Raw genomic sequence first — 25,319 nt, 5'->3', positions numbered from 1 at the left:
TATTGAATCATTTGTTAAAACTCTGAGCAGATCTGCGGTGGGAATCACTTTTCTAACCAGCGAGATTACAATTTAAATGACGACTCAGACTCAAAAATTGACACGCAAAGCCACAAGCTTTATAGAGATAAGACTTCTGGTGACACTGTGTTGTGATGTGATGTGATTGATGTACAATATACTAAACTTACCAACTACAACCAATTAGAAGAGTCATTTACATAGCTATAATATACAATACGAGTCTTAAGTGTGACATTCTCCACTCGTATTCCGAGCGAACGAATTAACTACTGCTCTCGTATACTGTGCTGCTCTCCCTTCATGAAACACCTGTACGGTACAGTCTGCCGTTATGGCTGCAGATAGGATTAAATAATATATGAACCATACAGACAGGACCATTACTGGCAGTGGGAACATTGAATTACGGCATAATGAGCTCAACCTGTGCTGTGAGGTTCAGTCACATGTGAAACAATCCCCTCTTATTAGCCTGCTGTATGTCTCGGGTGTCAGAGTCAGCCACCGAGATGGAAATTGAAATGAAAGCAAGGAACCACGCTGACTTGTAACCTTGTGTAATATTAAAAGGTGCAGTTGGACATTTCGCGAAGTACACTTCGGTTTTTAGTGTGTTTTAAAAGAAAGTTATGCAGTGCAACCTTACAATGACTACAAAATTCCATTATATACTTAACTCCACATGAAAAATTGCTCCCGTAGCTGTGCCTACGGTGTGATAGAATCTGAATTGTAATGTAATAAAACCCCAAACTGTCATTTTTACCTTCCTGTTTGTGAACAAATTAAAGAAATGAGATATAGCATGTTAATTGGTAAGCAGGTGCATTTTGTTCTTTTTTTACTTTGGATGGAGTCAGGCTAGCTGTCCACCCTGCTTCAAGTCTTTATGCTAAGCTAGGCTAATCACCTCCCAGCTTTTGCTTCATACTTGACGCACAGACATGAGAGTGGTATCGATCTTTTCATCGAACTGTCGGAGAGCAAGCAAGTGCATTAATGAATTGTCTTTCAGTCAAACAGCATCAATACAATCAAAAGTCTGTTGTCCGAATTAATGATTGTAACAAATGTTTAACACTAAAAGGAATGGGAAGTTCAAGTTTTTGTTTTCAATGTGTGTAGTTCTGTCTGATTCAATGTGCTGAGGAAGATCATGAGATTCAATTGAAAGCTCCAGAACAGACACTAACGTCATCTTGTGATGAGATTGTTTTGTCAACTACCGTTTCCAACCTCAAGATATTGTCATATAAATCAACCGTGGCGACATAATATTCTTATTCATATTGTGATAATGATTTGAACCATCTTACCCAGTGAACATACTTTCCATAATTCTAATTAAGAACAGAAGTGAGAGTTTTGCCACAGCAGTAGAAGTAATATCTGGATCCTGCAAAGCAATTCATTCCTGAAATAAAATCCAACCCTGAGAAATAAGATCACAGACCGAACTCATCCCAATGCAGTAGCCTAGATTCCTTTTCTGTCTTTCAACATCTTACAGAGTGGGAAAAAACCCCTGATATGAAAGCTTTGATTGTACTTTATCCTTGAAGTGTGAAAATGTAAACAAAGCCCAAGTAAAGAAAGAGAGGGGCGGGGGGGGGGGGGATTCAAAAGCTCTCCTTTAGTCTTTCATGACCAAATCAAAACATACCCAGTGTCTCTTTGTCAACCCCTTCACGGCCTCTCCCCCTGCCCCGGCTGCTCCATCCGTCCATCACGCCATGTTTTTCTAACCTGAGAGCACACGCTCGTACACAAAACACACCACCATCTCGTGCCGCGTCCACGCTCACATGGAGCAAACACTACACACGGGATGCTCACAAAGGCGCGGGCACGCACACGGTAACACGCGCGCCACCTTTAACCCCCCCTCCCGTTTCCATCACTCGGGTCGTGATAGTCTCCGAGATGTGAGAGACAGTTGGAAAGCGTAGCCTCTGCCGAGCTTCCTGAAGCGCCGGAGTTGTTTTTGAGCCACGCTTTCCCTATCTCGGGTCAAAAGAACGCTTTCTGCCGGATCATCAGCTAGCGAGCTTTGAAAAAGGGCCGTGAAAGGCTTTCCGATGTTTTAAATCGAGGTTTGCGAGCCGCCTCTCTCAAAAATGGGTGACTTCTGTTGACTTAAGTGCCTCGCCAGTGAGCTGCCATCTAACTTCAAAACTAAGTGGTGCCCGTGTTAATAATAAAACGCCAGCCCATGTCACAAGTATATAAACCAAAACCTCAGCCTAATAGCTACAGAAACTTTAAGAGTTTTGAAAACTGAACAAGTAACACAGCCACTGGCGAGACTGAAAACATGCCTTTAGAAAGAATTAACTAAGTTTCAAACCATTGGTGACAGAGATGAACCCTTAAAAAGGTGATGCGTGTGCAGTGCGTGTGTGCGTGGGGGGGGGGGGGGGGGGGGTGGTTGTAACTGTCTCCCTTTGAGGGTTTCTCCCATCCCTGCTGTGACTAACAGGATTGTGGGGATTTTCTGACGTAATGGCAGAGAGAGAAAACTTAGTCGGGAGCCACTGCCAAAAGGCAGGGGGAGGTTTTTATTTTTCATTTGTACATCCTCGCCATCCATACCCCACCTTCCTCCTCCTACTCACTACCCTATCTCTTCACTCTGCTCTCCACACCAATGTGTCTTTTTCAGAGGCTTCAGAGCCCGGGCGTCTTATCGACGCTTCGCAGGTCTACAGGCAAGGCTGAGGAGAAGCTCCTGTCAACCCCTCTCTCTCCCCGCTATCAGCCCCGTGGCAGTCACAATGAGGCTGACATGCATCCTCAAGCAAGCCCTTTCCCACCGATGGAAATACAGGCGCACACACACACACACACACACACACACACACAGGTTTATCAAGCCCAAACAAAAGTCTTGCTTAGACCAGAGTAATTTTCCTTCAGGGCTTCGGCGGAAAGAAAAATTGTGCTTAATGGACATAATTGTGGAAGCGCTTTATGAAAACTGTCAAGAGGAAGCAGACCAGTAAATAGAGACCGGGTGAAGCTTACAGCGAGCTGACAGCTTATTCTAATAAGACGCTGAACACATCTAAATCCTATGCAGCCAGTGAAAGGCAATGCAAATGAAGGGCATTATTGCCGAAGTGATTTGAAGGCATAAATGACAATAGCGTTGAGGTCGACTTCCTGCTATTCTCTCTTCTAAAAAAAAACAAAAAACATCTCGCCGAATGTGCTTTTGTTCTTCACGGTCACAGAAACAATCATAATATTTCCCTCTATATCGCCAACCGTTTCAGAAGCATCAATCGGCCGTGCGCTTCCCACGTTTCGCTCCCGTCACTTCCCGGCCCACTGTCATGTTTATCACTCTTAGGCGAGGAACACTCATTGACAAATAGAGATGGGGTTTACTGTTGTAGAGCCGCAAAGAGTCACGTCATGAGACAAAAAGCAATAATAATTCTAAAAACTTTCCTGCAAATCAAATCTACTGTACGTGTGCGTCTTTGGCAGGACGGAGAGACGTGACAAAACATGCAGGCTGTTCAGTTCTTTGTCCATTGTTCTCTCTGGCTCTGCAGGTGAGCTAAGCAGACAGGCAATCTGAATCACCCCCATTGTTTTAATTGGTGACCCGGCAGGAATCAAACAAACACACACACACACACACACACACACACACACACACTGAAATAACTACTTAGGTGCTTTGAGGTGAAAATATCTTTGCAAAACCACTTACTGCAGAGGTATGTTTGTTTGCATGTGTGTGTGTGTGTGTGTGTGTCTGTGGAGGGTGTGTGAGTTGGAAGGAGGAAGAGGTGGGGGTGCTGAGGCATGACGGAGAAACGCATTTCCGCATATTAAAATTACTGCACCCAAATGAGCTTGGGTCTAGCAGTAGGCTTCTGAAAAGTGCAGAGAGCGTGCCAGAAAGATCTGCCAGGGTCATCTATCTATATCTCACCGACATGAAAGTTTCCTGGCTGAGAGAGTTTTGTCACTGACACCTCTTAATATAAAGTTAACATTTGTGCGGCGCGTGAAACCATTAAAGACTCCGGATGAGGTTCGCTTCCCCCTTGGGGAAATTCGTGCTCTTCATCTGACCCATCCCTGCTAATTAGAAGCAGCAGGCACTTTGCAGCGCAGCACCGAGTGACCAATTTTGCTTCCTTGGTCAAGGCCAACAGCAGGAGGATCCCCAATATCTAACACTTTCAGGGTTGGAAGGAAAACAGCATGCGCCATACATAGAAGGAAAAAAACATGCAAATGCGGGAGGAAAAAGATCAGTTTCAAAAAATGTAGCGCAGAAGAACGTAGAGGAGGAAGTTCTGCAAGGCTTTCACACTTTTCTTCCTCCATTTGTCTTGCTCTTTATCTATCGTGCATGAGCAACAAGCTCTTCTCCACAGGCTTATTTTACCCCTTACAGATCATGTTCAAACTGGCAATATGAGACAGCAGAGTTTATATCGTTGGGTTTACTTCTCAAACAAAAAAAGAATGTACCCGAAATGAGAAAAATATTGCCTTGGTGTATTGAAGCGTGTGACATTTACCTCTGTTAACCTTTGCTTTCTGTGGGTTTTCCCTTCACAGCTGCAGGCGGAGTTAAGTCCCAGCTGTTTTACATAACGCAGAGTCCAGCTGTCCTGACATACGCAACGGGATGGGATGGCAATCACCTGCAGGGTGCATTCACTTACAATAGTCTCCCTGGATGTTTGTGTGGAGAGGTGTGCAAGAGCATCGATATCATCTATGCACGCCGTGCGTTCGGGGAAGAAATGCGTGCTAGTATTTGTGTGTTGCTGCTTTGTTGTGTGCACACGCGCTCACATACAGCATGTGTATGATGGGGCCAAAGCCTCTGAAACATCGAGGCAGAGGACGCCTACGTAAACAAGTGGGTTCTGACACTCGTGCTAGACTTAGAACAATGAGGATGATTTCTCTACACCCACCACCGCTGGCATGTTCTGGCCTATCTGACAAGCTGTCATCTTTGAACAGCATTGTTCCCTCTGTGCTACTGCATAGTAACAAAATGGAGCGAACAAAACTGTTTGTGTAGGAGAATAGCACAGATTGAAGAAAAAAAAAAATTGTCATACTGCAGTGCATAATCTCCGCCAATGGTAATCATTTGAAAAGCCAAGATAGAACCATTTGTATTGAGTCTTCCTACACTGGTATTACTCATAGACTGCATAAGACATGAACGTAGTCACCGTGACGTCACCCATTGGTTGGTGGAAGCCTCGAGTTCGGGTTTTTGGCATCGCCATCTTGCTTTTTACCCGTAGCCTAATTGGTTTTCGGCAACCGAGAGTGCGAGAGGGTGGAGCCAAGTACAACTGAATGCTGAAACATGACACTTTGAAAATGTTACAATTAACTTTCATGAAGTGAAAACACACTGTGAAAGTTTTAAAGTTGTAAGACAAACACGGAGATAACTCGCAGACCGGACAACTGTCAATCACAAGGTAGCCCCGCCCTAAAGCTGCTTTATGGTCAATTTCACTCCAAATGGGACCATCATTTACTAAATGAACACCATGCTGTACTGAAGAAGACTTGAAGCTAGCGATTGAGACCATGAACTCATGATCACACTGTTTACTGAGGTAATAAATGAAGTGAGAAGTAGAGTCATTTCCTCATTGACTTCTATACAATCTGAGGAGTCGCCTGGTGAACACGTGATTAATGTTGGAAATTCAAACAAAAACACTTGCTTATGTTTCGTGGGTGGGTGCGTGCGTATTCATGCGTTCTGCCTGCACGTGATGCATGCACAACCTGAGAGTGCATGCGAGTGTCTGTATGCCTGTGTAGCATCATTAGTGGAAGGTCAGTGTGACACGAGCAACACTACTTCATAAATAATGTAAAGCGATACAAAAATTAGACTTTGTAATTATACCTCTCCACGGTACTGTGGGTGCTGTTTGCATGTAAGTGCCTGTGTGTGCCTGTGTGTGTAAGTGTGTGTGTGTATGTGTGTGCATGCATTTGTATAATCTCTAATTAGCTCCAAGAGCATACCAGTGGCTATTAAAGTGTTGCATTTGTTAGAGCTGGGGATGAAGACGGCAGCGCGGGGCTCAAAATGCCTCGGTTCAGTAGAGTTTTTGTGGTTCGGTCCATGTGTACGTGTGAATAAACAAACTCACAAAAACGAATATGTGAGAGAAAGCGAGGAAATGGGGAGAAAATAAGTAAGAGAGAGACAACATCGAGAAATATGCATGCTCACAGGCTTACACTATATTTGTATGAATGGGCACGAGTGAGCGGCTCATGTTTATAAAGTGTGTCTGGCAGTGAGCGTATACGCGAGTGTTGAACTTGTAATCATATTCGTCCCCATCAGGTCAGTCCCAGTTTACACCGCCACGTCCAACCGGTGACTTATCCTCAAACAGCACGTGGCATTTGGCCGCTACTCTACTGACATTTAGCGCTGACCGATGGGGGACGTCACGTCACTCCAATTAGAGGGAACACTCGGCTGTATGGCAAGCTGTTCGACAAACCTCGGCTCCTCCCTGCAAATTTGGGGATGAATTATTGAAAAGGGCAAAGCTGAGCACCTTGATGAGGTTGGCACATTTGGCCGGCTGAACGGTCAGACTGACACAGCTTGAGGAAAGAGGAGAAAGGCCACTGCTATCTCAGCAGCTCAGAGCGAAGCTGCTCCGCTGGCTTTGTCTGCCTTATCACGCAACCCTTCTGGGCTTTCGCCCAGCTCACCCCGAAGACCGACTGCAAGTTAATATAGTGCAAGTGAACGTCGGGATTCCTACAACTGTCCTCCTGGTAGTCTTTTATCAGAATGCAAATGGGAGCCCACGCTGCTCCCGGGGATCCAGGGTCCAGTGCAGGGTGCTTCAGGTAGACTTCAACCTCTGAACCCCAAAAAACCCAGGTCTTCTTTTTAAAAATCACTGTTTATCATAGTCAGAAGCTGTTAAAAACACATATTATCATCGTATTTTCAACCTTCTGACGGTCCATGAACACATCATGTGTGACAAAGGCTTCTGTCAGGGAAAGCATCCAAATTTAAGCTTAAAGTTGTGATATTTCATCAAAAACACTTTCGTCTACATGTCTGATGTGAAATTAGGCCCAAAATAAACCGTTTGCACTAAACAGATTCTATAAAAAACATTAAATGATGCACTCCTCAGCGCAACTGGGAAGCCATGATTGACTCGGCTGTTGGATTTCCATTAAAAAAAAAAGAAATTCAACTTGATGGTTTCTTTTTTTACTGCAGAAAAGACATGTATGAATTATCTCTACTTCTAGCCATGGCTGTGCTGATTCCATAGAGGTGCAGGACTTACTGTATATATTGCAGCAAAAAAAAAAAAAACAAGGCCACAGTGAAAAACATGTCACAGGAGCATAAAACCTTGAAACTACTTTCAGAGGGTCAAACATTTGCTCTCTTTTAATACAGTAGCCATTTAGAGAAGTCAAACAGCTCGGTGAGAAGGTGAAAAGGCCACTGATATCTTAGCTGCAGAGAGAAAGAAAAAAGAAAGAACATTTTCCTTTTGCCTCTCTTATTATGAACACCTCACTACAACATGATCTCGTCTGTGGTACAAAAGTTACAATATGTGTGGAAAAGAACTCCCTCTTCAAGTGGAAACGAATCCTCGGTCGTGTTTTGTTCCAAGATTCTTTGTCACGGTCAGAAACAAAAAGTAGCAATGAATGCATTCAGACACACAATAAGTATTGTCATACAAATCATCACATAAGATGAATGTTATTGCTGATAAATTGTGTGGCAAAAAAAAAAATCTGAGAACACAATGATGGGACATGAAATGTTCGGCTTCATAAACAGCTCAGTGTCACTGAATGGAAGTTGGCTCTTGATATTCTGAAATATTGCAACAAAGCGTGGCCCAGAAAAAGAAACCAAAAAAAAACCCAATATCTGACTCACAGAAATGTCAGCTGTGGCGTTGGTGCCGTCGCCAAAGCACAGCCGATCAATTGTGCATCAGGGTATCGAACACGCGCGTTTCTTTTGTTTTCAACAGCAGGCACAAGGAGACGAAACAGAGAACTCAGACCATGACTGTTTATGGATTCTTTCCTTTATAAATATTTTCTGCCATCAGGACATTTATTGAAATGACTTAAATCCAGCTGATTGAAATCTGATTTCCATTTTTACTTTGTGTTGCATTTCAAAAGCTTCTAACCCAGTCACTTGACAGCTAAATGGGAAAAAAACACAGCCACACGCCCACCCAGATAACTAAACTGTTTCAATGCTGCTGTGGCTCCTGAATGTGTGCGTGGGCCTCTGTCATGTGTTTGGGAAACGAAGAGTGTCCCCGCAGCTGTCCCCGAGTGTTGATTGAAGCTGCCGATGACAGAACGGTGGCGCCGGGTTCTTCCACATGGTGCTCCCCGGGCCCCTGACCCACCTAATTGGTTTTCAGTGTTTGGAAAAAAAGGCCCAACCGGCGAAGACGCGACTGACAGTGTGAACGATTTCACTTTCGGATTCAACTCTCTGTATTATTTACGGGCGAGGAGCAAAAGTTTCTGAAATACGCTCTCCGATATCCAGATGAGGAACCAGACGTGTAAGAATTCTATACAGGGGCGCTTTTAGGTGATCGTGTATGCAAACTTATGCTTCCTCCACACACACACACACACACACACACACACACACACACACACACACACACACGGTGCATTCAAAGACAAGTCAGCCAGCACACACTGACACAGCAAAGAGAATATATGAGGGCTGCATCAGTGTGTCTCTGTGTGAGAATAAGTGGATGTGTGCGTTTGAGAAAGGGAGATGGACAGTGTGCGTGTGCGTTTGTGTATGCGCTTCAGAAAGAGACAGACGGGATTTTTGTTTGCGTGCGTGCACATTCAAAGCCTTCATATCTTGCCGCGGCGCAGACTCCGCAGAACCGTTCTGACAGTGCAGAAGTACAAACACTGACACAAGTTCTGTGGGAGTTTTTGCTCCAAACAATACAGAAAGAGGCTCGTGCTTGTGATCAAAGTTGCAGAATAACCCAAGGAAACATCACTGCATAATCCCGGCCATTAAAAATAGGGCTCATAAATCCTTGTTCGACTTTGTTGCGCACAGAAAAAAAACAAATGTCAAACGCATAATGGACTCGGAGGCGTAAATGTTAAATTTAAATCACGCAAAGCGTTTGACACGGAGTCTAAAACAAAACAGAAGGAAAAAAAGTGTTGCTCGAGCTCCCGGTTGCCTTCAAAATGACTTTTTCCCGCTCCGCAAATAGGCCAAACTTCAAGACCTCCTCACGTAGCTGAACAAACAGCCCCCCCACCCCCCTTGCTCAGCCTCTTTCACATCAAGATGTCAGCTAACTTCTGAAGAAAGACCCGAAAAACCACAACAAACAAACTCTTCCTTCCTTCCATGCATGCATCTGCGCCCAGCTCTCGTCCCTTGAGCTCCGTTTTGACCAACACGCCTCCCAGGCTGATCTCTGCCCACCTGCCCTGCCTCAACCATCAAGGCTAGACCAGATATGGCTTTGACAAAAGGGGGATTGGGGGGGGGGCTTGATGTAGCAAAGCTACCTGCTACAATCTTTTCTTGTTTGATGGGCCACCATCTCTTACCAGAGTGACACAGCTGGATTCAGCTCAAACCAGGAGAGAACCTGGCTCCACCCACACATGTTGGGCTGCACACTACAAAGACACCGGAGACAGACACACGCTTTCATCCCGGGCTATGGCTCCTCTTCACGGCGCCAATCAAACATTCATAACAACTCGCTTTTTTGGACTTTTGACAACAACATCCTTCTCTGCCTGCCTATCTGTTTCCTTTCTTCTTCACAATATTCTGCCGGAAAACACAATGAGAAAGAATGGCAAAATGAGTTTTGTCAATAGCGCACGGCAACCTCTGTTTCATTCTGCGTCTCTTTACTACTGCGATAGTGCTCAGAGCCATAACGCCTGCCTCTATTATTAGCGTTGTAATAGAGGGCTGCGGTTGTGAGGATCTGACAAGGAGATGATAACAAAAGTGCTTACTCCTCCGTTCTCCCCGCGCTCCTCCTATATCATTTGGAAAATAGTCGCAGTGCAGCAGCAGATCATGGACGGCTAATGGCCGTAGAATATCACCGCTGCCACGGCGAGCAACACTCGCCGTTACTCAATTTGCGCCGACATTAAAGAGAAGATCATTAAATTTAAGAATTTATCTGTTATTCCGCTGCTCCACCGCGCTCCCATAAATATCTGAGATCAGGCACAACGGCCAGACGCCAAGTGAAGAGGAGGAAGTAGGAAAGAGTCGGACTCGTCAGAGCTGCGGAGGCCCGGAGTCGCTCTCAGGATTGGGCTTCCTATTATGGACTCACAGCTGCTTTGTTTGAGATTTCATGCCTGGTGGTTTTTTGGCAGCTTCAACCAAAACACGTATCTGTACTCCCAGAAAATGCCCAAGGGTGCTTTTCCAGACGCATTTATCATCTCTCCCCCCCCCCCACCCTCCCAAACGATTGTCTTTGGAGGAGCTCCAGATCAGACACCTGGTGAACCCATGAAGTTGAGTCGGAGTTCAGGCCTTCAGGGAGTTTCTTCCTCCTGTTCCCGAAATATGGACCGGACTCTGTTTGACCAAAAGGAACAAGCAGGAATAAAGTGCATGAAGATCCTCCTTAAAGGAAGATTCCACTTTATTACAACTTGGGTCTTATCTTTGTAGTATTTTGTTTGTATCTTGTTTTGAGCCAGTTGTGATAAACTCATAAAACACAGTCAGCCCATCAGACAAAAGTTTAGGCAGGTTATTAAAACAAAGTGAGATGTGAAATATGAAATATATGCACTCATCCATTATTATACAGGGAAACTGTGTGCGCTTATCTACGGCAACTATGGTGGGTCAAAGTTGAAGCAGGACATTGTTTTGTAAAATGTGAGGGATGTTTACAACGGACAGTTTGAGAAATAATCTTTACAGCTTTAAGGATCTGTCGAAAAAACTGAAGAATGAATCTGCAGCTACGTCGATAATCGATTATCTTTCACTAGAAATGTCTCCTATTTTATGGTTCCAGCTGTTTTTCTTAACGGGATATCTTAAGATTTTGGGTTATTCCGGCGAATTGACTAGCCTGATCAATCGATTGATGAATCAAGAAAATAAACAATCGTTAGTTGCAGAACAACTCTTTTCAGTTGGCTTTTCTTTCTTAATATATAATCTGTGGTTTTTGTAAGATCATGTGATCGCTCGTTCTCTTCTTGTCCCGTCTGACGTCTTTTTAGCGATGTGGCCACATTCCCAGATCTCAGCCTATAACCCGAGTACAATGTTGGACAAAAATACAAAAAAGATAAGACCCAAGTTGTATGAAAGCAGAGTTTCCCAACATGCGCTGACCAATTAACATCTCAGCAGAAACCAAAGCATACCAAGGGCCCTATCCCAGCCTGGGAGAAGATGTGTGAAAACCTACTGCTGAGAATGTGTGACTTTTCTATAATGTGAAAAATAATTATAAAATAAAAAATACCACACACACACAAGTAACATTGTTATTATACTGCAAGTGTGCCTGATCTTGTTCTGCACGCCTGCGTGCTTGTAGTGAATTTGGATCTGACTGCAGTAAAGTAGTAGATTTTCAGGGGTGTGTGTATTTGGAGCGCTAGAATAAAGCCTCCAGAATAAAAAAAAAAACCTTCCCAGGATGCTACCTGAAGTGTGTGTGTACGTGTGTGTATATTTGTGTATTTCCATGTCGGTGAATTTGCCTCAATTTATAAACCTTTACTTCAAAATGTATACCTTTCTGTATGTGTGTGTGTGTGTGTGTGTGTGTGTGTGTGTGTGTTCTGCCAAGCCTTTAAGAAAGTGACATATCGGAGCGGCTTCCTGTATCTATAATTCATAGCGCATGCTCTAAACAAAGACCCGAGTGTTGGGCTCCCATCCGACAGGCTACAGGGGAACCAAGACGGTTGCTGAAGCTGCAAACAGAACATAGCCGGGTAGCTAGGACCCGGAGCTAATAAGAGGCATTACAGGCTGTGATAGCAGAAAAGAGGAGACAGGCTGACAGCCACATGCGGAAATAATGCTGTTTTCTCTCCGTCTCTTCTCCTCTCCGCCCTGATGGATTCTCTCTGACCCACATTATCAGGAAACAGACAGGCAGACATGTAAGCAAGGTCGCACTGTGACTCAGTGCAACGTCTGCACCGAAACAAAGGCTCTTTCAACGCCGTCTCATTTTGCCCTTGTTGTGGCAGACACCTGTAATCTCTCACTCACACACACACACACACACACACACACACACACACACACACACACACACACACACACACACACACACACACACACACACACACACACACACACACACACACACACACACACACACACACACACACACACACACACACACACACACGGAGGAGAAGCATGTAATATTTAGAAACCCCAGCTCCAACCGTGGTCGGAGGGAAGATGCAAGATTCATAACCGGCTGGCTGTTGAGGTTCGTCTCATCTGCTGCACGGTCTGAAGCTTGTCGAATCAGTCATATGCACCACTCTTAGCTAAAGAAAGACTTTCTGGGCCATTTTCTTTCCAACTTAAAGGTGGGTAGCAGTCAAAGATATTGTTATATCAGTGAACGGCCACTCTTTTAAAGCTCTGATAGAAAGGGGATTCAAATTACTCAGTGACACTGAAATGATTAGTTGATTCATTTCTGAGATGTGTGATCAATTTAACATTCAAACCCGCAATAACTTGATTTTTTTTTTTTTTTTTATTCTGTTACCATCAGCTATATGTTGATACGGCGAACTTGTTGGCAAACACATCCAGGCACCATTGTCATTCATCTGGAGTCGTGTTCCACCTGATGAATGTAACATTCTCTCTCTCTTTCTTAGCTCCGTTTTTTTCAGTCCACTACCAACTCACGGGGAAAATATCTGCTTCTTAAGCTGCTACAAGCTCCACGATGTTCACCAGCAAACCGTTTGCCGCCTGGTGCCGAGCAGGTTGTGTGTTTCTGCAGCCTTTTCCACGATGACAACAGCAGCCCTGTCGCGGCCCAAAAACACCGCTCAGAGCAGCGAGAGTGAACCAAAACAGTAAAGTCGTGGGCCTGACTGCTAAACAAAGAGCTGAAACTCATTATAGAGCTCTGAAAAGGTGATTCAGGTCCTCTGTGTACACTGTGACACTGTGAACATTGTCGTCTATCATCTATTATCTCCCTTAAATTCCAGACATTCCCTTGAGTCAGTTGCGTTAGAGACGTAGTCATTTGACGATCTGACAACCTGGCAAACGTCCAACAAACACGTTAACTGGTTGAGTTACTTTTGTAAACAATGAATGTGACTCTGTGTTACGTGCTCAGACGTATTGTGATGATAGCATACAAACTAGAGAAGTCATGGAGAGCCATAAGGTCAGCAAACTTCCTCCGCAATGTCAGCTACACAGAAATACAGCATCTATGTGAGGTTTGCAAACATGGTCGTAACCAGACCACATTAGGCTGCAGCAGCAAGAAACCCAGAGTGTACTGTATGAATATTCATTTGCACTTCAGATTTTGGACAATTTGGTCAAAAAATATCAAACATCTGCTGCTTCTGGCTTCTCCAATGTGAAGGTTTGCTGCTTTTCTTTGTTTCCCATCATTGTAAATTTAATTATCAGACAACAAAAGAATAGTTTGAAGTCCCTTTTGGAAATTGTGACGGCATTTTCACTCATTTCTGACATCTAACAGACTAAATATTGAGTCAGTAAATAAAAATAAAAAAATCATCTTAGTTGCATCCCTGAACTCTGTACCGTCACTGTTTAAAGGAGCAGTGTGTGAGATCTAGTGGTGAGGTTGCAGATTGCAAGCAACAACATAACCGTCCGCTCACCACTGCCTTTCCAAGCGTGTCGGAGAACTACGGTGGCCTTCAGGTAGAGATAGGTACCTTTAGAATATTACTCCCACTTTTTTTTGAGCTGCTCCTATCAACACTCGGTTCTCTTTCATTACTTAGTTTAAAAACTAATAGATTCAGAACAGGATTAGAATTTATTCATATTTTGCAAATAACGAAATATAGTTTCTAGAGCAGCAATAGTAATGTTTACAACAGCAAAGTCTCTATATAAAGTCATTACTGGAAACACATCTAAAATGTCAATATAATAAATAGCATTCATGAGTTTATAAATGATAATCAATAATGAAGAAGTCATTCCTCCGGTCCTCTGTCCTCCTGGCTGCTTTGGCTCAACCAGCGGGGAGGCTTGTCCGGGCTCTCGCGCTGTGCTTGTGTGTAATCACAGCGGACAAAGTCGATTGAATTAGGTTTCGCTTTTGTTTACATGTTGATGCTTGTTGAACAGATGTATTGATAAAGTATTGGCTTTTTACTCGTGAATGGTTGATTGCAGTAACGAGCAACGTTGTCATCAACTCGAGTGATCTTCACATCCACTGGTTCACGTGAGTGTCTCCGCCGCAGCCTCTGAATGCTGACTTCGTTCCGTGTGTGTGTGTACTTTGTGTATATGTGTGTACATGTGTGTGTTTGTGTAGTTGGAGGAGCTCAGCCCCGACAGAGAGAGCAGAGGAGATGCTCGCTGCAGCGTGACAATAAATTACACCACAACACTGAAACGTACTACTATAAAGCACCAGTAACGTCGGTGCTTATAAATACGCCGGTCTATAATAATTCAGCACTGGTGCCCTTTTAATACTGCGTTTCGGAACGCATCCTTTAGCTAATGTAAAAAACGCGAAAGGCTCTCGCTCGAGACGAAAACAGAGTTATGCATATTGTATTCCATTTCAGCCAATTAATCCCCCTGAATGTTACCCACCGTCCCTTTAAAATATTGCACACCTAATTCCAGCACGTTGTTAATATAAAGCTGCGGCTCTTAATGGTGACATCAGGTTGTCAGTTTCAGCAGCATTTGACAGCCTCATCATACATCATAGAACGGCAACGGCACGCGCTGCAGCGTCTGTGTATTCAGTGTGCATTGAGATGTCACGACGGCTCCACAGGGCCCTTCCTCACGTCTGCTCCTGTGAGCCTCGCTTTCAATACCTCCATTATCGGTGGGACACGCATAATGGAAATGTTACAGACCGCTAATAGCAGGTGGCACATGTGGTGCTGTAAACACACAAATTGTCATGGGCCCCAGCTATCAATGTGATGTTTGCTCCAATTATCACAAAGACAAATGGGGGGGGGGGGGGGTTTCATTAAGGTGTAAAAAACAAACAAACAGAGGAGAGAGATGGCGAAAAGAGATATGTTGAATATTGAAAACATAAAGATGACAGATTGCAGGGTTGGCCAGATAATGACACAAAGAAATGGTACGGAGGTGGCAATGATGGAGTGGGAAAAGTAGCCTTTCATAACTGATGGAAGGATCATTTCTTATCTATTCATATGTCACGGTGACTCATCCTTTAGAGCAGCCAAAAATAGCTTTCCCACCGACTGCGCGCGCACACACACACACACACACACACACACACACACACACACACACACACACACCCCGTCTCTCCTCTCATTCATTCTCCTCAACTGAAAGACTGAGCAACAATCAGAGGATGTGCAGCAGAGGGTGGGGGAGTGAGGGAGGAGTTGGGAGTGTTATAGTGCACAGGTAATAAAGTGTGAATATGTTTAATGAGGAGAGAATTACGTTTAATAAATGGCTGCATGTTCCTAATCGAGGCCTGAGAGCTTACATGTACTAGAACGGTATTATCATTTCATTGTTACTGCTCTGTTTACAAGAAGGCAGAATGTAAACACAACTACTTTTGTTGTGTATATATATATATATATATATATATATATATATATATATATATATATATATATACATATACACACACACATCACAACAATAAGTGCCTTATGATGGTTATACGATGTACATCCAGAAAGCCTCACTACAGCGATATCTTGAATAAAGAAGGTCCAACAGAGGAAATGATCAGCAAAGAAATAATACTGAGGGTTTTAAAAGCAACGTGTACAGTATATTCTATTTAAATGGCACCTGACTAAGAAAAAAAAAGAAATGTCTGGAAATAGCGCGGTGCTTTCACTTTGTTTGTTCACACCTCCCACACTTCCTAGGCGGGAGGGTGCAAACACTGAAAGGAGACAAATCACATTAAGCACCTTAAAAAACTGTGGAACCCTGAATTGGGATGACTGGAGCTGGCAGTTTATCCGTGGGCAGAGGGAGCTCTGCCTCTGCACACTGTTTATCCGAGGCTTACTGTTTACAAGACTTCCAGCTCAACCCCCCGAGCCTTTCAACTCTTGTATTTAGGCCATGCCCACACCATCGAGGACACATCGGAAGATTCCGCGAAGCATGTAAAAGCGGGTTTCTGGCATAGAAAAATTGAAAGAATATATTCTAGTCGGTTTCTAAAAGCTTGCTGTTTGTAAAAAAAAGGGAAATATCTTCTTTCTTGAACACCTGTGCTTGAGTCCGTCTTTTGACTTGTGAAATAAATGATCACAGGAAGAGGAGGCAGTGGTAACAGAAAGTTGAGTTGAGGATATGTTTCCCCTTATACAAAGCTGTAGAGACAAACAAAATGGAATATTCAAACTTAGACGTTTATGTTGTGTTTGGTATTCACAGTGCATCACCTTTCATCAACCAATAAGAGCTGCAGTGCTCTGCAGTGGAAATATAAATATGGTTATATTTATAAAAATATAACCATATTTTCACGCACGCACTGATCTAACATTTCCTAAAAAAAGGTCATCCCCGGGTATCTTCTTAAACCGAAAATAAATGTTTAAGTGCCTCTAAATCGGGACGCTTGACGCTGCAGAGCCAGGGAGAACGGAGACACTCACCGGCTCCGGCGCCAAGATAAACGAGCCAAGCAACACAAGCCGCGTGTGAGCCATAACACGGCGATTACGACGGCGGCGGCTGGTTTATACCGTCGTCTGATACGGAGAAAGAGGGAAAGGTGCCGCGTCATGCCAGGCCTCCGCTGCCAAGCCCGTAAACTCTGTCGGTCATCCAACGGAGCTGGGAGACGGTGCTCTGACTGACGAGCAGACGCCGTGGGAGAGCTGTGACTGTGCATTCTGGCCTATCCCGGTGATGATCAACAAGTCCAAGTTCATCGAAGTTTCTTCCTTCAAACTTCACCTCAGAATCTGCTCACTACGACGCGACTCTGAGAAAGCATTTGGGACAAAAAGCTGCTTCGACCTTTAATCTTCTAAATGTGCGCGGCGTGTCTTAAACAAGAAACCGAGGCTACAGCCAACGTGTAGTGTGAGCCTCGCCGGACCATCGGCGTGCCAGGTTTCTAGGATAAGTGGCACTCAACCCCTTCAGCCAAGGGCTCCTTTTTTCGAAACAGTATGCATTTTAATGTATTAGCTTGGCACGCGGTTGGAGTGCGGGGGGAGGGGAGGGGGTGTCACGGGGCAACAAACCGAGCTGTGTGTGTGTGGGGGTTCGCGGCTCGCACAAGACGAGTAACGGCCGCTATTCACGACTGTAAGGCCCCGTTTTTCCCACTGCGTGGCAGAGCTCGAAGATCGCCAAGGCAGCCAGCCTGTGCCCCCATGGTATGTAGACACTGTCGCTCTCATGCACAAGGACAGAGGACGGGGGGGGGGGGCTAAAATGTGTGTGTGTGTGTGTGTGTGTGTGTGTGTGTGTGAGAAAGAGCGTTAAAGAGAGAGAGAGAGAGTTGGGAGAGTTTACAGTACAGCTTGCAGGAGACAACGTCCGCTGCCCCTCCGATAAAGCAAAAAACATTTCATCACTAACCGACAGACATAAACATGGCGTCATCAACAAACACACTGTAGTTATGATGAGAGACAGTGACGCTTTCCACCTCTTTGCAGTGTTATTTCAGTTGTAATCAGATTTATGCATTTGAATCAGAATTTAGCAAATGTTTTGACTGTAAGTTTGTGCTCGTTTTAAGTTCGGTAATATGTAATATGAAAAGAAAGCGTTCTGTAGAATATCATGTTTATAATCCTCACAATGAAGTCTTGCATACACCGCTTCTATTCAATTTAAATGAATACACAAGCACAGTATTTCACTCGCGCTTTACACTCCAGAATTGTATTTATTTTTTACTCTTCGAGACTATTTTTTTCCCTTTCATGTGCGTAATGACAGGGATACCGAGGACTGAGGCTGCTGTATTGTAATGAAAGACGCGGTGTGACGTATCGAAAGGTATCGGTACCAAAAAAGCGATACCCAGCTCGACCAAACACGTGCCACTCTGAGCCCAGAGAGCGTTTTCTAAAGCAATACTTTAACTTTCAACTAGACAGTCGACGCTGAGAGGTGCGGTGTTCAGTGAGACGCTGGTGACAATTTGTTGATACAGGCGGAGGAAGCGCTCCGTGCCCTATCATTGCATGTGGGATGACAACAGTGCCAGGCTCCAACCCACTCATTAGAATCATTATTTCAAGGACGGGAAGAAGCCTAAAGCTCATATCCTTTCATTGCCATTACACCCCGTCTCAGCGGCATGCAAGCAGACGAAGACGACCGTCGTCACCATGAATTGCAGCACAATGCAGAAAACAAAAAGAAAGCTGCAATGATCAAAACCGCACGAACAACAATGCCCGGACCTGCTAATGATGCGAACATATATCTGCATCAGTACAAATATTCTGCATTCAAATGAACCAAAAAAACATCAGCCAACTTTCACTGGAATGAATGGAGGTGATTTGGCTCCGTGCTTCTGCAATCAGCGCGTCTTGTTTAAACTGAAATAGATTTCCCACCCCGGCATAGTTCAGCCAAGAGGCAGAGCAGCCTCTCTGAAATGAACTCCAACAGCAACATAAAAAAACACACACATGCATGCACATCTGAAAATCGGAGTCTTGAGCACTCTTTTACCAGCGCTACCGGCTATGGCAAAACGGCACCACATTATCAGGGGATTAATGATTACTTCACGAGACGAGTGTGAAACAAAACCCCAGAGAAATAAAAGCTGATCACAGGACTGGAGAGATGTGGGAATAAAAAGGAGGGACGTTAAATCAATGAGATTTAAAATGGGAGTTGCAGTTGGATTTGCGGGGTTGAAGGCTTCCCTATCTGGGTGTCAAGGCATGTATCGTGGGTGTGCTGAACAACATCCAAACATCCCCAAAACACTCCGGGCGCCTTTTGAGAAGCAAAAGAATCTGGGAAAGGGACTGGCTGGGGGAAAGCAGGAGAGGAGGTAGAGGGAGATATAGAGAGTGTGTAATAGGGAGAGAGAATCAATGGGTGCCATGACATCATCGTATGGCAAGGAGCAAGGAGCGGGGTGCCGAGGAGCAGGGGGAGAGAGAGAGAGACAAGAGCACCCACAGTCGCCCATTCCGCCTCTCGGGGCCCATCCTCTGGAATGGATAAGAGGCGAACAATGCGCCCCCCAATGAATGGCATCCCAAATCCCACAGGAGAAAAAACAAATCACCAGTGGGAACGAGGGGAGGGCGAGGGGAGAGAAGGAGAAAATAGACGGAGTGAAAGATGGAGAGAGAGAGAGAGAGAGACCCTTAAAAAGATGTGCACACAAAGCAACAAAGCATCTCGGGACATGTAGAGCAAGGCAAGTAGAGATTGAGGACAAAGCTGCCTTTGTCCCTCCAGGCTGGTGGGTGGCTCGGTGGAAGGATTTGAACACGGCAGCGTTTACATTCGGAGCTCTCCGATATATTGATCGGGTCGTGTAATCCCTCAAGCGATCAATGGGAAAAGGTTGGATGGACTCCGGGTGTTTGTCGGGTTTACATGACGGGGGGCACGTGGGAGGCGGGAACGGGGCTTTGCGCCACTCCCTCAGGGGAGCTTCGAGGTTGCGCTCGAAGTTTGGCCCGCCGCTCGAGATGCCGGTTTGACGGAGGAGGCGCGGGGCAGGGTTGGATGTTCAGGGACCCTCCGATCACAGCACCAAGTCAAAATGGGATGTTTAATTGCATTCCTCATCACACGGCGTTAATAAATAAAGTCACAGCCGTCACTGGGAGGGCTTGATTTGTGTGTTTCCACGCAAGTTGTGTGTGTGCGTTGAAGACAAAGAGCTTCCGCTCCTCCGTGATTACAACACTGGCGCTGGAAGCCAGAACAGAAGAAATAAATTAGAATGACAAGAAGGGAAGTCTTTCATGTCTGATGCTTTGATAACAAAAAAACAAAAAGAAAACAAGCAGGTTCCCACAAACTAGAATAAGTCGGCTCATGATTTCGGAGCTAGCTGGGGACAACTTGACACAAAATGGAAGATTCGCTCATGAATAAGTCACAAATGAAAGAAGAGAAAAGGACGAGCTGCGTTATGACATTTATTTTTGGGATCAACAACAAAAACAGAAAAAAAAGGAAGATGCTGGAAAAAGAGGCAGAGCATGTGTTGAAGTAGAATAAACGCGAATGTGAAGGAGTCAAAGAAAGTGATGAAAGAAGAAGAAAGGCTCTGATCTGGCAGAAATGTGATCTTTCTGACAGTTCAGAGGCTCTTGTGTATGAATGAGCACAATTAACAGCAGGGCAGCTGTGATGCTTACAGACGCTCCTACGAGAAACGCTTTTATGAAACGAGATACAGCTGGAACGTCATTTAAAGCAGACACTTTACTGAAAGCACCCTCAACTACTTTGGCATCCAAAAGGTACAGTGAGGGGAAAAAAAACACTTGTTTTCTTGTTTCTTGGGCTGCAAGAAATTAAACTACGGTTTTGTTTTTCAAGATATCGATTTGGTCGTACAATGTGACATTTAATAAAAGAACTGCGTGTAGTTAAGACGCAGGAAAGTTTGCTTTTTAATTGAATTTGTAATGGGAAAAGTGGAGACGAGACATTGACCAGAAGTCCAGGACGCAGGTCCCAGAGAGAATAATCATTGCCTGAACGTATACTGAAATAAAACGTACCTCAGTGTAAAGGGTTGGAGAAAGGCTGCGGCTAACCTCTTGACTTTTTTTTTTTAACAACAAATGAATCAATTGGTCTGCAAACTGTTGCTCATATTGTCCAGCTAAAACAGTCCAATGCTCACACATATTTAATGTGATACAAAAACATACAAAAACTGTGAATCCTCACATGTGAGGAGCTAGAAAACGAAGGACTGGGGTGCTGCTGTTTTAATACAAATGCTACAACAGTCTACAAAGTCATTCTCAAGTTCATTATCAACTATCAATTTTAGCATCCTATCAAGTATCTTGGGGACTCCCACTCTGGGAGAGAGATGTCTTTGTTCATACATTTTGATTGAATGTTCGAGGGAGAAACACAAGAAAAATCTGTTTGGGATTTGGTCTTGAAGCTAGATTAAGTTCACTTCCCCCCTTTTGCGGTTTGAAACCCAAAGGAGCTTTGCAGTATCAATTCTCATCAAGTCGGTCTACAGCTATCAGTTAAACATTTCCTTTGAAGTCTGAGCCAGCGAGTGGAAGCTACATCAGCTCACTAGCTCTTCCCCCGTCCCGTTGTGGCCTAGCGTGTCCACAATAAATATTGAAATCGCCGGCGGATGCCTCGCAAGTGGATGTTCTGTATTATGAATGTCACCCTGCTCTTGTTCGGTGGAGCGGTGGCTCACTCTAATGCCACAGCACAGAGAGAGAGAGAGAGAGAGACACACCACGACTGGCGAGGGACTTCAACTCTCAGACTCAAAGCGACATCAGAGTGTCTACTTGCATGTTTATGAATAAAAAAAGAAGATGGATACTGAGGGGAAAAGAAGAGGGCGAAAGCGATAGAGAGAGTGAGCCAGCACTCCGTTTCACCAAACGTTCAGCGTTCCCCAGAAGAAGTGGAAGTTGTCACGACGTCACCCATTGGTTTAAGGACTGCCGTTTCGATGCCTTGAGTTCGGCATTTTAGCCATCGCCATCTTGGATTTTGGCAGTCGCCATCTTGGGTTTTTGCAACCAGAAGTGATACTAGAGGGTGGAGCTACCGAAGTACAAACGAACGCTGGATTAGGTCATTTCAGGTGACCAGAAATGCTACAATTAACTTTTACAAACTGCAAACACACTGTGAAAGGGTTAAAGACGAGAACACGGACAACTCCAAGATCGGACAACGCTGTGGTAACGACCTGTCAATCACAAGATAGCCCCGCCCTAAGGCATACCCCGCTTTATGTTCTATTTGACTCTAAATGGACCATCATTTACGAAATGAACATCATGGTGTATTGAAGAAGACTTAAACTCGAGATTGAGACCATAAACTCATGTTTACAATGTTTACTGAGGTAATAAATCAAGAGAGAAGTAGAGTCATTTTCTCATAGACTTCTATACAATCAGATTACATTTTGCAGGAGTTGCCCCCTGATTGCCATTACATAGAATGTTAATCACAGTATTTTACATACAGTGGCATACACACAAGTACAGTAGACTCAAAGGAGTCAAAAAAAGAACAAAAAACATGTTTTTTTGGGGGATAATCAGGTTTTTTTTCTGTTTAAGCTTAAAGCCATTTAGATTATCCAAACGTGTTGCTTAAGGTGCTGACAGTAAGTAGAACCATGTAACCTCTGATAAAGGGTTTTGAGTATACTTAAATGTCTCGTTTACAAGCCAAAAAGCTTGTGAACCCCTGAGCGAGATGACTCCTGACGGCCCCTGGTACTGATGATATGGGAAGTCTGCCTGTTGCATATTTCTGGAACAAGGTCGCTCTTACACTCTTAATGTCAACCGCAGTCCATGACGGTGCCAACTATATCGTCTTTCCCCATAAATGATTTGTCAATGCTTGGCAGTGTTTTAAAAACAAAACAAAGACAGACTGCGCCAGCTGTTTTAAGAATATGATACCCACTCATTAAAAGCCTCCTCATTATCTCTCCATCAAACACTGAATCTGTTCTTTTCCTCCTGTCTTATGGCATACCTGGAGCTTTCTACTGCACAAATTAACTGAATGTATTATTACTGCTGCTGATTCTGTGCCCAATATTTTTTGAAATATGACTAATGGCACTTACGCTTACCTTGATCATATATTAAATGTTTTATTCATAATGTCCCTCTTATTATGGTCATCTTATTTTTAGCTACTCTTTGCTTGTTCTCCTCAGGCTTACTTGTTCTGTATGTTTTATGTTGCATGTTAATATTGTTAAAGAAAAAGTTGATCGCAGAAGAACGATGACTGTCTTAATACCACTAAATACATGTTTACTACATTGCTCAATCATCTGAAAATGTTAGCAGCTTAGTCCGAAACACAGTTGTAAAGACTTAAATTGCTGTGCACTCATTCAGGCTTTCACCACTCAGGTTTCTTCTTCAACCCCATGTCAGATGATTGTGGTGTTGGTGTGTGTGTGTGTGTGTGTGTGTGTGTGTGCGTGTGTGTGTGTGTTTCTTGGCAGAGAAGCAGGCATCTTAACCTACAAAACGAATGATTTTTTTCTTCAGTAATCTTTGTGCATCATATTCTTTGAATCTCCTTTTCCTCAGCAAGAGAGTGTAAGATATAAAGTGACCGATTAACCACACAACATAAAATGTTGTATTAGTGAGTGTGTGTGTGTGTGTGTGTGTGTGTGTGTGTGTGTGTGTGTGCGCGCTACACCCTCCAGCACGAAGCCACTTACTGGCGTTTTTACTTGCTTCTCTTCGAGCACACCTTTATGCCACAAAGACCAGATCTCTGCAGAAAACACAGCTCATAATTAAAATGAGTAGATTGTGCAGGCCTACTTCTATTTCAAGGTCTGAGCTGTTGGAAAGGAACTCGACTCTGGATAGTGTGCTTAAAACACAGATAAAAGCAAAGATTCTTGGTGCTTCTTTAGTGTTTTAATGAAAGGGAAACTCTGCACATCATTGATACAACTGTAACTGCCTGAGGGGAAGAGACATTCCATCCAGAACATGCTACTATTAGTACTTCTACTATACTGCCATTAATCCATAGTTCACATCCAATTATACAGCTCTCTGTCTTTCCAGATGTCTCATATCTAGAGAACCATTGATCCGATCCACTTCACATTTGGCGGGTGTTTAGCCGGGGACCCGAGGGAGTGCTTCTGTCCAATTTGGTGCAATTTGGACACGCGATGTGTTCAATATTAAAAAGGAACTTTGAACAAGCAAGCGAACAGCGATTCAGCAGCGGGGGCGGGGCTTCAGGGCTCTGAATCCAGCATGTCATCCGCAGCTTGCTTTACAACAGAACTCTTCTTCACTTCCCTGGAGACAACACGAGCGTATAGCCAACAGGAAGCAGAATCAAACCGGTGTAACCGGGAGTACTTGGGTGTGTTTTTCCACGCAGTAAGACAGTATCGAGTCTTACAGCAGGGAAATACAAACTCATCACACTAATAACGTTACCACCAGCAAAATAACTGCTATTTAAACCGATGCTCTGGTTTACAACCGCAGGGGTTATGTCCAAACAAACGACCAATATGCATGTTTGGAAATAATCTCCACTCAGTGAATTCCACCAATGTTTGTGGCTGGTCAGATCAGTGACTTTGGGTTTTTCGGGTGCGTATTTAGTAATTTGGGGGCCCAGGCCAACACTGTCTTGCTTTACTCTTTACCCTCTCTCTAAATGTTGGTATTGGCACTGGTGGAAGAAGTAGACTGACTCAAAACATTTTTTTTTTAATGCCACACAGTAAAAATCCTGCATGACAATTTGTACTCAAGTGAAGAGTGAAAGAGTGGCATTATCAGCACAATGTACCTACATTTACTGAGCGTCAGTTCAAGGTAGAGCCTTCAATTCTAATACGATAAGAATATTATGGCTCCACATTTCAATTGTTATATTTTTAAAGTCAAGTCTGAATCTGCAACGTAACCCCGGAACATTTCTCTGTCAAGCAAATGTAGTACTACAATGCTTCCCTCTGAGGTAGAAGTACACAGGAAGTAGTATACAGTTGAGTTGCATATTTTCTTTACATGATGTTGGGCCTTTTGTAAGTTATTTCTGGGTACAATGAGTAACAAACTTCAATAGGTTTCATATGTAAACATCATAATAAATCAGGTTGCCTACATTGCCTCAAGGTAAAGTCTTCCCCAGGTGAACAGAGTGCATTTCACTGGAGTATCTGACCGTGAGAAGTCACGACCTGAGCGTGTGACGCAACTATGTCATGGCAGGTGTATTCCTGAGGACCAAAGGAAGCGCAGTGTTGAGT

At 44.0% G+C, this 25,319-nt stretch overlaps 1 protein-coding gene across 3 annotated transcripts in view; it reads right to left on the bottom strand.

Annotated features, from left to right (window-relative positions):
* Positions 1–25,319, bottom strand: part of commd10 (COMM domain containing 10) — a 58,392-nt gene that overhangs the window by 23,360 nt on the left and 9,713 nt on the right. The window contains exon 6 of one of the 3 annotated variants that reach the window (XM_076098783.1): positions 20,451–24,351. The exons of the other annotated variants lie outside the window; for them this stretch is intronic. Within the exon in view, the coding sequence (XP_075954898.1) occupies positions 24,310–24,351 (42 nt within the window). The 3' untranslated portion in view covers positions 20,451–24,309. Of the gene's footprint in view, positions 1–20,450; positions 24,352–25,319 lie in introns of those variants that run through there. 3 annotated transcript variants of the gene reach the window in all.

Source organism: Anarhichas minor, unplaced genomic scaffold, assembly GCF_050575085.1.
Source record: "Anarhichas minor isolate MPS153535 unplaced genomic scaffold, ASM5057508v1 ptg000025l, whole genome shotgun sequence".
In the NCBI taxonomy this organism is placed as follows: Eukaryota; Metazoa; Chordata; class Actinopteri; order Perciformes; family Anarhichadidae; genus Anarhichas; species Anarhichas minor.
This window is presented reverse-complemented; position numbering and strand designations above follow the sequence as displayed.